The following is a 15,262-nucleotide window of genomic DNA, read 5'->3' as shown; positions in this document are numbered from 1 at the left end:
GTAGGGGTACATCTCTTTAAAATCCCCCCACCGCCGTTCTAGTATCCAAATAGTGGTTGGGATTCTACATTGGCTATTTAGTTAGTTATACTTAGCTAAGTAATATTTCTTGGCATAGGGAGGCCATAATAGCTGCCTGCTGGCTGGATCTACATTGCCATATACTGTATTTTAGTTTCAGAATGCAGATTAACTACATTGAACTGGATTATATGGCAGTGCAGATCTAGCCCCTGTTTTTCTTCCAGAAGGCATTTAAAGATAAACGTTTTAAAGATCAAATCAGTGGGTATTGTGTGGCATTTTCTGTTTTTAAACAGGGTTTTAATAGGGTTGCTGTGAGTTTTCCAGACGATATGGCCATGTTCCAGAAGCATTCTTTCCTGACGTTTCGCTCACATCTATGGCAGGCATCCTCAGAGGTAGTGAGGTCTGTTTGAAACTAGTCATGTGGGGTTTATATATCTGTGGAATATTTAGGGTGGGAGAAAGAACTCTTGTCTGTTTGAGGCAAGTGTGAATGTTGCCATTGGTCAGCTTGATTAGCATTGAATAGCCTTGCAGCTTCAAAGGGTTTTAATAGTTTTAGCTATGTAACTGTTTGATTTTAATTCTAATTAGTTTGATTCTATTTTAATGTTTCTTGCTTTTAGGTAATAATAACCACCAGCATTCATTCTCTCTGTTGGGTGTATGACAGATAACCTATGCATAAGAGTGCTGAAAGCAGGTAAATATTCTCTCCTTCAGATGGATTTAGCTCTGAAATCAGTCAACTCAGACTGATGCTTCAGATGCTAGAGTAGCAAATGCAGTCAGCCCTCCATACCCATGGATTAAACCATCCACAATTTGAAGTCCACCCACTCCCCAAGCTAAAAACCAAAATTTGATTTTGCCATTGTTTATGAGAACCACCATTTTACTATAAAAGGTAAAGTTTTCCCCATGACATTAAGTCTAGTTGTGGCAGATTCTGGGGGTTGATGCTCATCTTTATTTCTAAGCCAAAGAGCAGACATCGTCCATAGATACCTCCAAGGTACTGTCTATGTACTGTCTCAAGATCCTGTGATACAGGACAGGCTATAAACCAGTAGATTGGTTGATTGACTGAAACACAAACAGGGGAGCAAATTTTGAACTAATAAAATAATTTGTTATAGTGCAGGAAAGATTCCCTTGATGCCTTTCCCAAAATGACATAATTGGGTTGGACTGGAATTTTTCCTGATTTTTAAAGGGAATATTTTGCTAATTTGTCCAAAAGAGGAGGCATATTCTTTCTAAAGAACTACATCCAAAGTGGAAAGAATTGTGGTTAACACCTTGACCATAAAACATGCAAACTTAGATTGTAATGGAACAAGTGAGTCATAAAAATCTGCTTGGGTTTCTTGAAAATACACCACAATGTTAAGAAGCAGTAAGAAAATACTGATAGACAGGCAGACTCCTTAGTTCCCCGGAAATGATGGTCTTCTTGTTAGAAAAGTATGTGGGGGCATAGTGTGAGGGACCTTATATTTAGCGTGGGACCTTCATATCTGATGGGGGTTTTGTTCCTGGACCCCCTACGGAGTCTTATATAAAATGGCAAATGACTCAAGTGAGTTCTGAAGAAAGCCCGAGGATCTGTGAAATGGTGGAAACTAAGTTGATGTTTTTTACTGGGATAATTGTTTTATTGCTTTGTTATTGTTATTTGTTTGTTTTATCAGGCCAGGCCCCATGTAAGCCTCCCCGAGTCCCTTCGGGGAGATGGGGCGGGGTATAAAAATAAAGTTATTATTATTATTATTATAAGCTACAGCAGGAGTGCGCTAATTAAATTAAATTTAAAAATCAAGGTTTGCTATTTTGGAATTCTTCCTTGGATATTTTCAAGCCATAATTGATTGAATCCATGGATGCAGAACTTGTGGATACAGAGGACCTATTGTAGCAAATAGCTGATAGAGAATATAGGCTACTATTAGTATTTACACAAATGGGTTGCATTGTAATATATAACTCTACATACAGAGATTTGTTATGGCCCCTATATCCTTCTGTAACTGTGACATGCTGGTTGGCTCTGCACTGCCATATAAAGCAGTTTTAGAATCCAGATCAACTGCATTGAACTGGATTATATGAGTCCACACTGCTATATAATCCAGTTCAGTGCAGATAATGTTGATTCTGAAATTGCATTATATTTGAGTGTAGATGGGGCCTCTATCCCCTACTAATTCTTTCTGTTGTGGATTATCCATCTGTGATCTTCTGGCATGCTAACAATGACTTTGAACATTTGTTTTTGCAGTACTTTCAATGATACTACTGTAATGTTTAAATTGTTCTTAAAATTTCCCAACATCATGACAGAATCCCATAAACACATAAATGTACTTGCGGAAAATGTATTCATCCCACACCCAAGTTGTTATAGGACCATTTTATTTGACAGATTTATGGGCAGCAAATAAACTATGGAAGGATGGGTTATACTTCTCTAGGCATTTCTTAAGAAATAATTCCAAGTATATCACTAAACAACAAATCCAATGATTCCATTAAATAACATCATGGCTGTTAATGTGGTATCAAACTGACAGTACTGCTAGTTGCAGGTACAATGCTGAACATTTAAAGGAAGAGGTGGATCTTCCATAAGAGGTGGAGAAAATATGAGGAGTAGCATCTGTAATGAGGTTAATAATGACTGCCACCAATTTGTAAAGGACTAAGAACGACTAAGGTCCTTTCAGGCAGGGGGAATCTTTTTATCCCACCGCTGCCACCAATTTGTAATGATGCAGCCACCAAAGACTCAGAGAGGAGACCTTTTAATTTTTTTTCTTATTATTATTCACTTTAGATGGTAATGCAACTTGGTTTATAATATATGCGACAGAGGCTTAGATGTTGGAGGAACATTAACAAGTTTATTCAGGCACAGAGCTTAGTGGTTACAATTTTGTTTCTCACTTAGAGGCACTTTTATTAACAGTTACAATACTAGAATGAGGTGAATCAAACTCCCTAAAGTGTCACTTATTTTACTTAAAGTAGTTAGAATTTCTTCCTCTGCTACTTTTAAACCGCAGTCAACCTTGTGATATACGATCACCGATTCTCTGTTCCTTACCAGGACACAGACTACATTAAATAAGTCACCAAACTTATTTTAAACCGACTCAAAATGAACAATTGAGCCTCCTTGATCCCCTCAACCTAGGATCAATCTTCCCTGTGCCTCATCAGAGCACAGACTGAATCCTTTTTAAATTCTGCACTTCAACAAAATGGCAGTTGGCTCCGCCTACTTCTCCATGGCAACCAGCCTCTTGAGTGCTGAGATGCAATAACTGTAATACTTACCCTTTTAAAACACAAACACACAATTAAACATAACATCTGTTAATGTGGTATCAAACTGACAGTACTGCTAGTTGCAGGTACAATGCTGACCATTTAAAAGAAGAGGTGGGTCTTCCATAAGAGGTGGAGAAAATATGTGGAGTGGCATCATTCAATTGTTTTGAGAGACAGACAGCTCTGGACAAACAAAAAGGCACAATTTCTAGACAAATATGACATTGTTTATTTTTGTGAAAACACACATACTAGAACTCTGTAAAAAGTTGTGGTGGGAATAATGTAACCCTCCATATGTTGATGCACTTCGAAATCCATTTGACCCCTCACTTGCGACCTCATCACACAGGCAATTTGCCTGTCCTATGACACTTTCACATCAGTTCAGTGACGGAACCTGCTGGATACAATTAGACCAGTGGTTCTCAACCTGTGGGTCACCAGGTGTTTTGGCCTACAACTCCCAGAAAACCCAGCCAGTTTACATGCTGTTAGGATTTCTGGGAGTTGAGTGGACCCACAGGGTGAAAACCACTGCATTAGACAATATAGATATACTTCCAGCAGGACTCCGTCCCTGAACTGAGGTGAAAGTTGTAAGAGAGAGCAAGTAGAACATGGGAGGCTTCCCGTGTTCTCATTGAGAAGAATGGGGGGAAGCTGAGCAACACTTCCCACCATAGGATAGATAAGGGGTGATATGGGTTCCCCACACTGCTCTCTGGGTTCACAATGATGCAAATCCCCCCCCCCCCCATCGCCCACTATCTTGACATCAATGTGATGAGGTCCTTAGAATTTTTTCTCCCTCCCCCCTTCTTTCTTGCTTGTCTTTTCCTATTTGGGGGTCTTCGTAGAGACAGTAAAAGTTATCCGAACTCCACTGGATGGCCCATGAGGTCTCTTCCAACTCTACTATTCTATGATTCACTACCGTTAAGCAGTTGCTAAGATCCGCAGAGATCTCTTCCCCTCTAACTTGAAAAATGGTTCACTGATATTCCCTTCCTTCCTTGCATGAGTAATCCCTAGCAAAAGAGGGAGTCTTTTTCTGCCTGTCATGTCAGAGATCACTCATGGAAAGGAGTGAGATGGTCATGAAGCCACTTCTCCATTGACAGCGGAACATACCATTAACTGCAGCTCGCCGTGGAACGAGGAAGTCCTCGCTCTTCTCACAAGAGTTCTGCGAGATCTCACGAAATATTGCAAGATTTCTGCGAGATCTCACGAAATCTCACGAGAAAGCAAGGCCTTCCTGGAAGCCTTTGTAGTTCCACGGCTGGAGAGCGCGCCACCAGCAGTAAGTTGGGGGGGACGTAATTTCGGGGGGGGGGGGGGGTGCACGGCCCTAGGTTTGCTTACATAGTGAAAAAACCTAGGGCCACTCCTTGGTAAGAAGTATTTGCAATGGAACATCCGTCTTAGAGTCTGCTGGAGTCTTTGAAATGGGGGGAGATGAATGTCCATCTGTCTTGTGTGTTTTCATTGTTTGATCGCACACAACAGTGGGCTGAATTGGATTGCCATTAGGGTGTCTTCCAACTTTATGATTCTGTAATACATATTAGTAAGTAGCTGCCCGATGGTTGCCGCCGCTGCCTAGAGAGCGGCCCCCAAGGGCTGCACCCCAAGCCGCGGCTTCAACGGCTTCAATGATGAACGGCCCTGCTCTTACCGTAAGAAAGTTCTTCCTAATGTTCAAGTGGAATCTACTTTCCTGCAATCCGTTGCTTCATGGAACCTGAAATCTTTCTTCTTGGGCTTTATGATTACCAAAATGAAAACAAATATGAAAAGATTTTGCATTATATAGCTGCAGCCAGAGTGCTATTTGTGTCAAGACAGAAATATATGGAGATACCTATGTGCATGAACTGGCTCATGAAATTACAGGACTATGCTGAAAAGTTAATGACTTTAATAAAATGGTAGATTACCATAATTCAGGGAATAACAGAGTTCAGTTATGGATTATATGAGGATAAACTGGGGGAGTGGGGGTAAAACAACTCTAGGTTTAAGTAGTAATAAAAATAATGTTTAAAACTACACTAACATTTTAAATCTTTTACTTCAAAAAAGAATAGAGAAGGTAGAAATAACGGATACATATTGTTGATCTCAAGTGTGGCCTCTGGAGTAAATAATACTGTGGGGAGTCAGGACGAGGAATACAGATTAGTCACAATTATAATAATTACAGGGGAAACACAATAATCGACCCAAAGTTGTATATTCCTTTTGCACCTGTGTGTATGTCAGCTGCACAGCTGGAAAAATATTACAGAAGTCCATGCCATGTTTTGCTATGAAGTCACTGGGTACAGATGCTTAATGAAGGGAAGTTTTCAGGAGACCTTGGTCTTGGGATATGCTTCTGCATTTCTAGGAGCATGGAACCCAATTCAAGACTTTCCCTTTTGTGCACTTAATATTTTCTTCATTCTTACCTTCAATCAATGCATTTAGCAGAGCATGCATAGGGAATTTTTCCTGTTACAGATGCGAGCTCTCTCTACACATGAACTCCCCATAAACATGGACAATGGGAGGATAGAGACCGCAAATGCATATAAAGGGAACATGCAAATTGCACTCAGGACTAGATACTGTTTGAATTCCAGACTTTCAGTGTGCTGCCATTTTGTCATTTAGACCAGAGTTTTCCAAACATTTCATGTTGATGACACACATTTTAGACATGTATCATTTTGCAACACAGTAATTCAATTTTATTAGCAAACTGGAGATCAAACCAACCCCTTATTAGAGATATGCACACATACATATTACATAAATTGTAATAATGAAATCTATGAGGTCATAACAAATGAAAACCCTTCATATATATTGATTTAAATAAATTTGAGATTTTTGTCATTTCTTGTTACATTAAGGTACCACATCAAAACACCTCAGGGGACACACAAATACATTGTGACACACATTTTGGAAAGTTCTCCACTTCTACACAGGGCCATAACCCATGATCCATCACAGGTTAGCTCAAGGTATCCAAATGATGGCTCAGGTTAACTCAGATTAATTCAGAGTAAGCTCCACTTAAGATCCTGATCTTTCCAGGTGTTTTATTAATTCAGAGCAAAATGGGAAATTCAATTTTTTCCAGATTAATTTGATGTTACCTAAGGCATCATTCAGGTGTTTTGACCTTGTTTCGAAGGGCCCTGGGACTGATCTCTCTCATGGGTATTTGTGATGGCGGTGAGATCAACTTAAAGCTTTCCTTGGAGGATATTAAAACATGGACAAGTTCATATAGGAAAATATGGTCTTTCAGGTGATCTAGACACAAAAGGTCCCCTAGGGGAGATAGGGCAGAATACGAATAAAGTCTTCTTCCTCCTCTTCCTCTTCTTCTTATGATGTTATAGAACATAAACAAAGAACCATACACATGTCTGGTTGTGAAATCTGGGCAGTGAAGAAAACTGATCAGAAGAAATCTGCTTATTTAAAATGTGGTCCTGGAGTAGAATGCTATAGCTACAACAGACTGCTGAAAATACCCTAAAATAAAGGGACCTAAAACAATCAAGCTTGAACTCTCCCTAAATGCCAAAATGACTAAACCAACACTGTTGTACTTTGGCCATATTCTGAAAATATTGGATTCTTTAAAAAGGGCAATAATGCTTGGCAATGTAAAAGGTAGTAGGAAAGGAGGAAGACCACATTATAGATAAATAGAGTCCAGCAAGACAGCCATGGCCATGAGTCTCCAGACTTGAGTAGGGCCATTGAGGACCGAATGACTTTTGTGGTTTCTCATTCATAGGGATATTAACTGCCATCTAAGTCAACTTGATGGCAGTTAACTATAGCAAACAACCATAAACAATGCAATATAAACACCTGCCTACTTGCCTATCTAGTAACAGAAATTTACAGAGTAATTTCATTTCCCATGAATACATCACACTTAAGAAAAAACAACAGTGCCAGAATATAGACAAACTACCATAATTCAATGAAAACATGTCATAAGTTTGAAAAAATCATAAAAACTTAATGGATTAATACCCAGTACCAGTAAGCTCACATTATATCCATATTCATAAAACTTGGATTTCAGAGAAATCTCATATCAAGTCCCACGTTGGTGTAGCTTCAGTCAGTTACACAAAGTGATTTGATGATGAGAAGACAGCTAGATGCATCGTGGAAATTTCTTCACTTCCAGTTGCTATACCACCGTACTTCTCCTTCTATGAAAGGAGTTGATGGTGGACAATGGTTGACATGTCTGCGTGAATCAAGAGTGAATCTACCAGGAGAAACAATAGCCTTTCTTCCTTGGATGCGGCTGTTAACATCCCAAATTGCAAATATACTAGGATGCAAAAGGAAGTAATTGTCAGCCCCATTTGACTCATGTCCACCTGTGAGGGTTTCAAAACAGATCCTTATTTCTACTACTAATGTTTACTTTCTTCCTCTTACATACAGGAGTCTCTTCATGTGAAAGTGCTGTTTGGCTTATTTTCCCTTCATATAGGTAATCTACAGCCTTTATGGTGCAAGGTTAGTACTCATCTACCCATATTCCCTTTTGATTCTTAACCTCTGTGATTTTATCACACAAGGCTGCTAAAGCACAATTATGGCTTGAATAAGAGCACTTTTTGGGGCTTACTGCAGAACATTGTGATTCATGATTGGATCTAATATTCCAGGTCTTCTATTATTTTCCACTATGTAGTTGTTTCCTCCTGAAGCAGTCCCCATATTATAAAATGGAGGAAAGTCCAGGGAAAACAGGAAAAAAACCCAAAAAAACCAAAGTGCACATGTTCTGGGCTGGACAAATATGAATAGGAAGCAAGGGTGTGTGGAAGACTGGTTGAGGGAATTCAAAAGAGTGTCCACATTGTGCAATTCCACCAATGTATGTAAGAGATTGTTCCAATAATGGTATGTTTCCATTTGCTTAAACAATGCAATGTGGTAAAGTCCTATATCTTTTCCCCAAGTTGAAGAAATGAGCTGATAGCTCAGAAAATCCGGTGATTCAGTCATACCAACTTTCACCAGGGTTTCTGCTGCTCTGTTTGACAAAAATCTGTTTTTGTCAAAACTTTTAAAAATTCTCTAAATTTTGCAGATGAATGAATATTTCTGAAAGTTGGGGGGGAATGATCCCCTATTATCTTGTGTCATTGTATAGAAAATTCAAGGAGATAGGTCTGGCAGATTCCAAAGCCTCTGAGGATGCCTGCCATAGATGTAGGTGAAATGTCAGGAGACAATGCTTCTGAAACATGGCCATACAGCCTGGAAAACTCATAGCAAGCGGTTGATTCCAGCCATGAAAGCCTTCAAAAATACATTTTTAAATGTTGTTTATAAAGACTTCAAAAATTCCCCAAAGATCCTGGATAAGTGAAACGTTCTGAAACTTGATGGGCTAACAGTGGTAAATGTGTTCTATCGTTTTAGCAAGTTTCACCCGAATAGCTGTAAAAATGAGAAAAAAGGAGTCCCTGTGGAAAGTTACAATACTTTTGGGGGTGACAACAAACCAGAATTCACTGGCTGCCTGCGATTCTGGGAGACGCAGTCCAAGCCAGTAGTATTTCCAATCTCTGGAATATAACACTTACCTCCACCACCACTAGTCCAAGAAAGCAGAAGATAAGGCAGGCCAAGACCATTCGAACCATATTCTCAGTGTCAAATTTTCTCAAGGCTCCTGAACCTGCATGTGAAGAAGGAAGTGGACAGCGGAGTGGGAGGAAAATGTAATGGAGCAGTGTAGACGAGGCCTCACTTAGGACTTTTCTGAAAAATGTACTGCAACTCAAACTTTTTGTTTTAACTCAGTGGTTCTCAACCTGTGAGTCCCCAGGTGTTTTGGCCTGCAACTCCCAGAAATCCCAGCCAGTTTACAGCTGTTAGGATTTCTAGGAGTTGAAGGTCAAAAAATCTGGGGACCCACACGTTGAGAACCACTGATCTAGATACTCCTCTAAATAGCTGCTGCCTATAATTCTTAAAGCAGCAGGTCTGATTGCAGAAGTGTATTATGAGGTCCGCTTACTATTTGGAAGGGAGGCTACCATGTCAAACAGCTTCTGAGTATTCATTTCAAAAGAAAACACTGCAAAATTCAAGGGATTGCCACAAGTTGACAGGCAAGTTAAGGCACATCATCATTGCATTTCTTCAAGTTGTTTTCAACTTAATAGCAACTTCAAGTTGAACCTCTGATGATGTTTCCATAGAAAGATTTGGTGGATTTTGGGAAGGAGAGGGCATTGCCTTCCTCTAATGCAGAGAAAACATGATTGATCCAAAGTAATCCAGGAGGATTTTATGGCTGAGTGGGAATTTGAACCTTGGCCTCCAGGTTCCTAGACCAACAATGAAACCATAACAGAATACCGGCTCTATTGTATCACATGTTATTTTATTTTATTTTAACAGATTGTTCATGTTCACTGCTTTTTAATATAGTTAAATGTTTACAGCAATGTGTTATACATTAAAAATTAGCTTCTATCTAACACCCTCACCCTAAATCGTAGACCATACAGAACACTTCCATGTCCATCCTGTTATTGAAAAAATCCTCTGCTTGTCTATTTTATTAATAATAGCATCTTTCTGTAATCATTCACCCAAGCATTCCTTTCCATAGATGCAACGTGGTATAATGTTCTGAGCATTGGACGATGACTTTGGAGGCCAGTGTTCAAATCCCCATTCAGCCATGGAAACCTGACACTCTCTCAGCCTCAGAAGATAGCAAAGGCAACCCCCCCCCCCCCCATTTGAGAAAAAAACACTCCATAAGACAGTCAATTCAGGATCCTCATAAGTTGGGAAAGACTTGAAGGCACACAACAGCACAACAGATTCCTTTACACACTCTTTTGTCCCTTACCTTGAGTTACTGTAAGATTTACAGTTGCTGTGTGTTTTCTTGCACCTGAGCTTAGTATCGTAGCTTGATATATCCCAGCATCCCTTATCTGCACAGGGTGAATTTTCAGAGTACCATTCCTGAGGATATCAGCCCACTGCTGATATGCATCATTCACTTCTTTGATAATGGTACATTCCCTTTCCCACCAAGGGCGGGACATGCTCTCCTGGCTACAATCTTCTACCATGTACACAAGGATAGTTGTGCTTTTGTTGATGGTTAGAAAATCCCACTTGATGTTAATGAATCTCCAGAAGGCGTTTGAAGGATGAAAGGAGAAGGGGAGCAGAGCTGTCTGGTGAACAGCGGCAGTGACCCAACTGTCTTCTGTGGAAATGTCCTTTGCTGTTGACGTACCTGAAAGCAACACAGAAAAACAGAATGTCTGAATTGACAGGGTGTTATAGTTCACAAGGGAGCAGAATACGTTCACAAGATATTATGTTCCATATTGGGAGAAAAACGGAATACAAATTAAATATCAAATGTGTTATTTATAGCCCACACTTTTCCCAGTACAGGATCCAAGAAAGTATGGAAAAAATACTGAAACAGGATAAAGATTTAAAAACTAGTAGTTAAAGGAAAATGAAAACATGGTCAAAGAAGATATATTAAACACTGACGATGTTTACAAAGTGTGAAATAATTGTAAAATATAGCAAAGTTAAAAACATAGCAGAACACCTGTTTGAATAAAAAGATAATTGTCTGCTGGTGGAAGGAAAACAGAGTGTGCCAGGCTATTCCACAGCCAGGGAGCAGCCATTGAGAAGGACCCTGTATAATTAGATACCTATATGGAAGCCAATCAAGATATATTTAAATAATGCACAAGTGCACTTTTATTTATTTACTCTCTGTTTTGGCAATTTTCAGACTATTCCCAAAAACTTTAAATTTTGAGAGCATTAATTTAACTAGGCACACAATGTATTTGATTTATTCATCATTTTAATAGTTCATATACATAAAGAACTGAAATGATTTCCTCATTTCTTCTTTATTTTTAAAGAAATATAAAGATTTTCTCTAAGACTGCATAGTAAAGTTGGACAAATCCTCAATGTTGTGATGTGAGGGCTACTTGTTCCTTGGAAACTGGAGCCTTTTCTGTAATGCTCCAAGCACCCCAGAGCATTAAAATTGGAAAAAAAAGTTATAAAACCTGGCAATCTGCTCTTTTTGCTGCTGAAATGATGCTTTTGATGATGCCTACATGTGAGTTTATCGGTTTGCTTTTTTCAATTTCTTTTAATTTAGTCTTTCTTTCATCATAATAACCCATTTAATTCTGTTATAATCTTATAACCTAAATAGATGAATTTTGGTGAATTATGGTCATGTTAAGCCAAACCTATGCCTTTGCAATTCACAGTTTTGGTAATTGTAGGGATCTGACTTCCCAACTGGCTACTCAACAACCTTCCCTTCCCAAACCACTTTCTCAATGACTCATTTCCCTCAAACATATTAATCATTTCTACTACCCACAAGCTCAGGGGGAGGAGTGGAAACACAACCAACTAGTCACCTGTGATTGGAGGTGTTGCAAAGGTGTCATCTTCAGGAACCTGAGGACATCCAGAGGTCCCTGAAGATGCCTCTCATAGTGATCATAGCTGTAGGAAGACAGCTTGTTTTTGTCTACATAGCTCTGTCTGCTTTCCAGTGATACAGAAATGGGCATATGCTCAAAATGAGAATTTGAGGCATTGGGAGAGCTGTAACTATAGAGATGTAGCCATGTGTTATGTGTATATTTCCCAATGTGAGAGTCCAGCTCCATGCATTGACATGCTGCCTCAAGTCTTATTTTGGGCATAAATTAAGGAATAAGACTCCTTTAAGGCAGGAGTTGCTTCCACATAGAATTAACAAGCAGGAAGCATTGAACAACGGCTTTGTCTCCCCCTCCCTTTAATGAATAATATCAGTTAAGAAAAAAGTCTCTCACCCTGGACATTCCATAGATATATAAACCTCACTTACTTAGCTTCCAACAGAGCTCACAAACTCTGGGGATGGACAAAACGTCCAGAAATAATGCTTCTGGACCATGGCCATATAGTCCGGAAAACTCACGGCAACCCAGTGATTCCAGCCATGAAAGCTTTCAACAACAATATGGAAGAAGTTGTATTTTTTAAAAAAGAAGTATCAATTTGTCCATTGTGATTTTATCTGGGCTTCCCAGCTCTTTCTCAGGGCACAGTTATATAGCCTTGTGATTCTGTTTTAAGTGCCATGGCAACATCCGATGAATCCCTTTGAAGAAACTTTATATTATTGAAACCTGTCCCCACTGGGTTGCTTTTAATTACTCTGATTTTATCTGTTTGGATTTTAATGTATTTGTCCATTATTTTATTTTGTGTATTGTTGGAATGTTTTAAGTTTATGTTAAAGATACCGAATGGGGGACGCCTGGCTTGACAGCAGTGTGTGCGAAAAAGACCTTGGAGTCCTTGTGGACAACAAGTTAAACATGAGCCAACAATGTGATGCGGCTGCTAAAAAAGCCAATGGGATTCTGGCCTGCATCAATAGGGGAATAGCGTCTAGATCCAGGGAAGTTATGCTCCCCCTCTATTCTGCCTTGGTCAGACCACACCTGGAATACTGTGTCCAATTTTGGGCACCGCAGTTGAAGGGAGATGTTGACAAGCTGGAAAGCGTCCAGAGGAGGGCGACTAAAATGATTAAGGGTCTGGAGAACAAGCCCTATGAGGAGCGGCTTAAAGAGCTGGGCATGTTTAGCCTGCAGAAGAGAAGGCTGAGAGGAGACATGATAGCCATGTACAAATATGTGAAGGGAAGTCATAGGGAAGAGGGAGCAAGCTTGTTTTCTGCTGCCCTGCAGACTAGGACACGGAACAATGGCTTCAAACTACAGGAAAGGAGATTCCACCTGAACATCAGGAAGAACTTCCTCACTGTGAGAGCTGTTCGACAGTGGAACTCTCTCCCCCGGACTGTGGTGGAGGCTCCTTCCTTGGAGGCTTTTAAGCAGAGGCTGGATGGCCATCTGTCGGGGGTGCTTTGAATGCGATTTCCTGCTTCTTAGCAGGGGGTTGGACTAGATGGCCCATGTGGTCTCTTCCAACTCTACTATTCTATGATTCTATGATTCTATGATATGTTGTTGTTGTTCGGGCTTGTCCCTGTTGTGAGCCGCCCCGAGTCCCTTCGGGGAGATGGGGCGGGATATAAAAATAAAGTTTATTATTATTATTATTATAAACAGTTCAGCAACTTGGGTAGCTCCTTTAAAGTTCAGAGTAAAATCTAAAGTCAATTCACCATCCTACTTAGGTGGAAGGAATCTCCTGGCACTGCTCTGAAAGAATACATGGAAATTCATTGCTAGCAAGGAGGGTCTCTTGCACTTCAGTATACATGAAATGACCCAACTATATCATACTAATCAATCGCTTACATGTTTATAGGAAAGCAAGTTATCCAGCTCTTTGTCCATCATTACTGATTCCCAAGAAGTAATTTTTAAAACACAGTGTTTTTACTTTTTACTTACCTATGAGGGCCCAAAAAAGCATCTTTCCAATCATGATTCTGCAAAGATGTACAATTGTGTATCACAACAATTCCAATACCAGGATCTCTTTGAACTAAAATCTTTTTCTCTTCCTCAATGAAAAAAGTAAGTTGTTTCCTTGATACAATTAAATGTTTTCATGTTTCCATTTTCCTTTTGTAGAGCCAGTTAAAGGTTTCCTTTACTAATGTGAAATGTAGGTGGTTCTTGAGATGTGGTCAGTTGAAATGCTTTCTGTGATGAACAAAGGATGTGGTCTAGCTAACCAGAGGTCTAAATACCAGCTACACAAGATCTCTTGGCTGGGCAGCCAGAAGTAAAACAGAAAGTGGTCTTTGGGTCTATTCAAAGAATCATGGCACTTAGAAGTGGAAGAGAAAGGGGAACATGACAAATTTGCTAAGTTGAAGTTGTGGACAGAGGAAAACTGAAAGCAACTTTATTCTTGTTTTCATAATGATTCTAATATCAAAAAGAGGCCTAGCACATCATGCCTGCTTGATGTGCTAGAACATAGAGTCAGTAAGGTCATCGACTCCAACCCTTACCATGCAGTCAGTTCTGTCAATGCTGGGGAAAATCCCACTGGTTGGTATTGTTGGTCTTAAGGCCTGTCCAGACAGTACCTTTATCCCAGGAGTTCCCACAGCAAACAGGAGGGTGACCAGACATCATTCCCTGTAAACCTGGAAGCAATTACTACAAAAGACAAAAAACATGAGATTTCCAGGTGCGGGAATATCACGGTTTTTAGCTGAATATCCGGATCTTCGCATGTCTGTATGTCCCTGCAATTGGAAATCATAGAACATTTTATCTGGGTTTGTTCATGGGTTTTGGATGTTTGTTCCTGATTGGTCAGTTTCTAAACAGAAAGTGACACTTGAGTAGAAAGCAAAAACTTTGTCCTGGGAAGAACTTCATCTTTTACCTGTTTGATGAAGTTTGTGGCAGGAAAAATAATGAAATTCCTGGGGTGCAACAAGTACTTTCACATTAAGTAGTACACAATGAAACAGGAACAGACACTTTCAAACCAGGAACAGAATGTCATCATTACTGTAATTAGTCAGACCTTGTTGTGTGGCCATTTGTGCAGATAGGTTTTGTGCCAGGGAATAACAGGATTATGTTGCCAGGTTATACATGTTGGTTCCTCATTAGGTGTATGCTGACAACAGCATACACCCAATGTGTATGTAGTAAATGGCAAAAACTTACTATTGGCTGTTGGGACATGGACGTGCTGGAGAGGTAGATATTGAGAACCAAGCAATGTGAGGCCTCTGAGATATAGGGGCAATGTGGAAAGGGCCCGAGAAACACAAGGAAGAACAAACAGAACAGAGGAGGAGACTGGAGGGTTCTTCCAGACAGGCCCTATATCCCAG

The 15,262-nt window shown here is 39.8% G+C and overlaps 1 protein-coding gene across 2 annotated transcripts; it reads right to left on the bottom strand.

Moving 5' to 3' along the window:
* Positions 1-2,910: 2,910 nt before the first annotated feature.
* Positions 2,911-14,404, bottom strand: LOC100565889 (uncharacterized). 2 transcript variants are annotated; one of them, XM_008105643.3, is made up of 4 exons: positions 13,851-14,404; positions 10,274-10,672; positions 8,991-9,085; positions 2,911-7,769 (listed from the first exon to the last, which is right to left on the bottom strand). In XM_008105643.3, exons 1-4 carry the CDS (start codon positions 13,882-13,884, stop codon positions 7,596-7,598), a joined length of 702 nt encoding a protein of 233 aa, XP_008103850.1. In that variant the 5' UTR covers positions 13,885-14,404; the 3' UTR covers positions 2,911-7,595. The 2 variants fall into 2 exon arrangements, with proteins under 2 accessions (XP_008103850.1, XP_003218016.1); XM_003217968.4 differs by having other exon boundaries at positions 2,911-7,720.
* Positions 14,405-15,262: the final 858 nt, after the last annotated feature.

Source organism: Anolis carolinensis, chromosome 2 (genome assembly GCF_035594765.1).
Source record: "Anolis carolinensis isolate JA03-04 chromosome 2, rAnoCar3.1.pri, whole genome shotgun sequence".
Taxonomy (NCBI): domain Eukaryota; kingdom Metazoa; phylum Chordata; class Lepidosauria; order Squamata; family Dactyloidae; genus Anolis; species Anolis carolinensis.
This window is presented reverse-complemented; position numbering and strand designations above follow the sequence as displayed.

Excerpts from the sequence above, each read along its gene's own strand:
- LOC100565889 (XM_008105643.3), bottom strand. The coding sequence starts at position 13,884 with ATGATTGGAAAGATGCTTTTTTGGGCCCTCATAG. Across the intron at positions 9,086-10,273 it reads AAATCTTACAGTAACTCAAG|GTTCAGGAGCCTTGAGAAAA; the intron begins GTAAGGGACAAA and ends CTTCACATGCAG. Across the intron at positions 7,770-8,990 it reads TTGGACTAGTGGTGGTGGAG|GTGGACATGAGTCAAATGGG; the intron begins GTAAGTGTTATA and ends AAACCCTCACAG.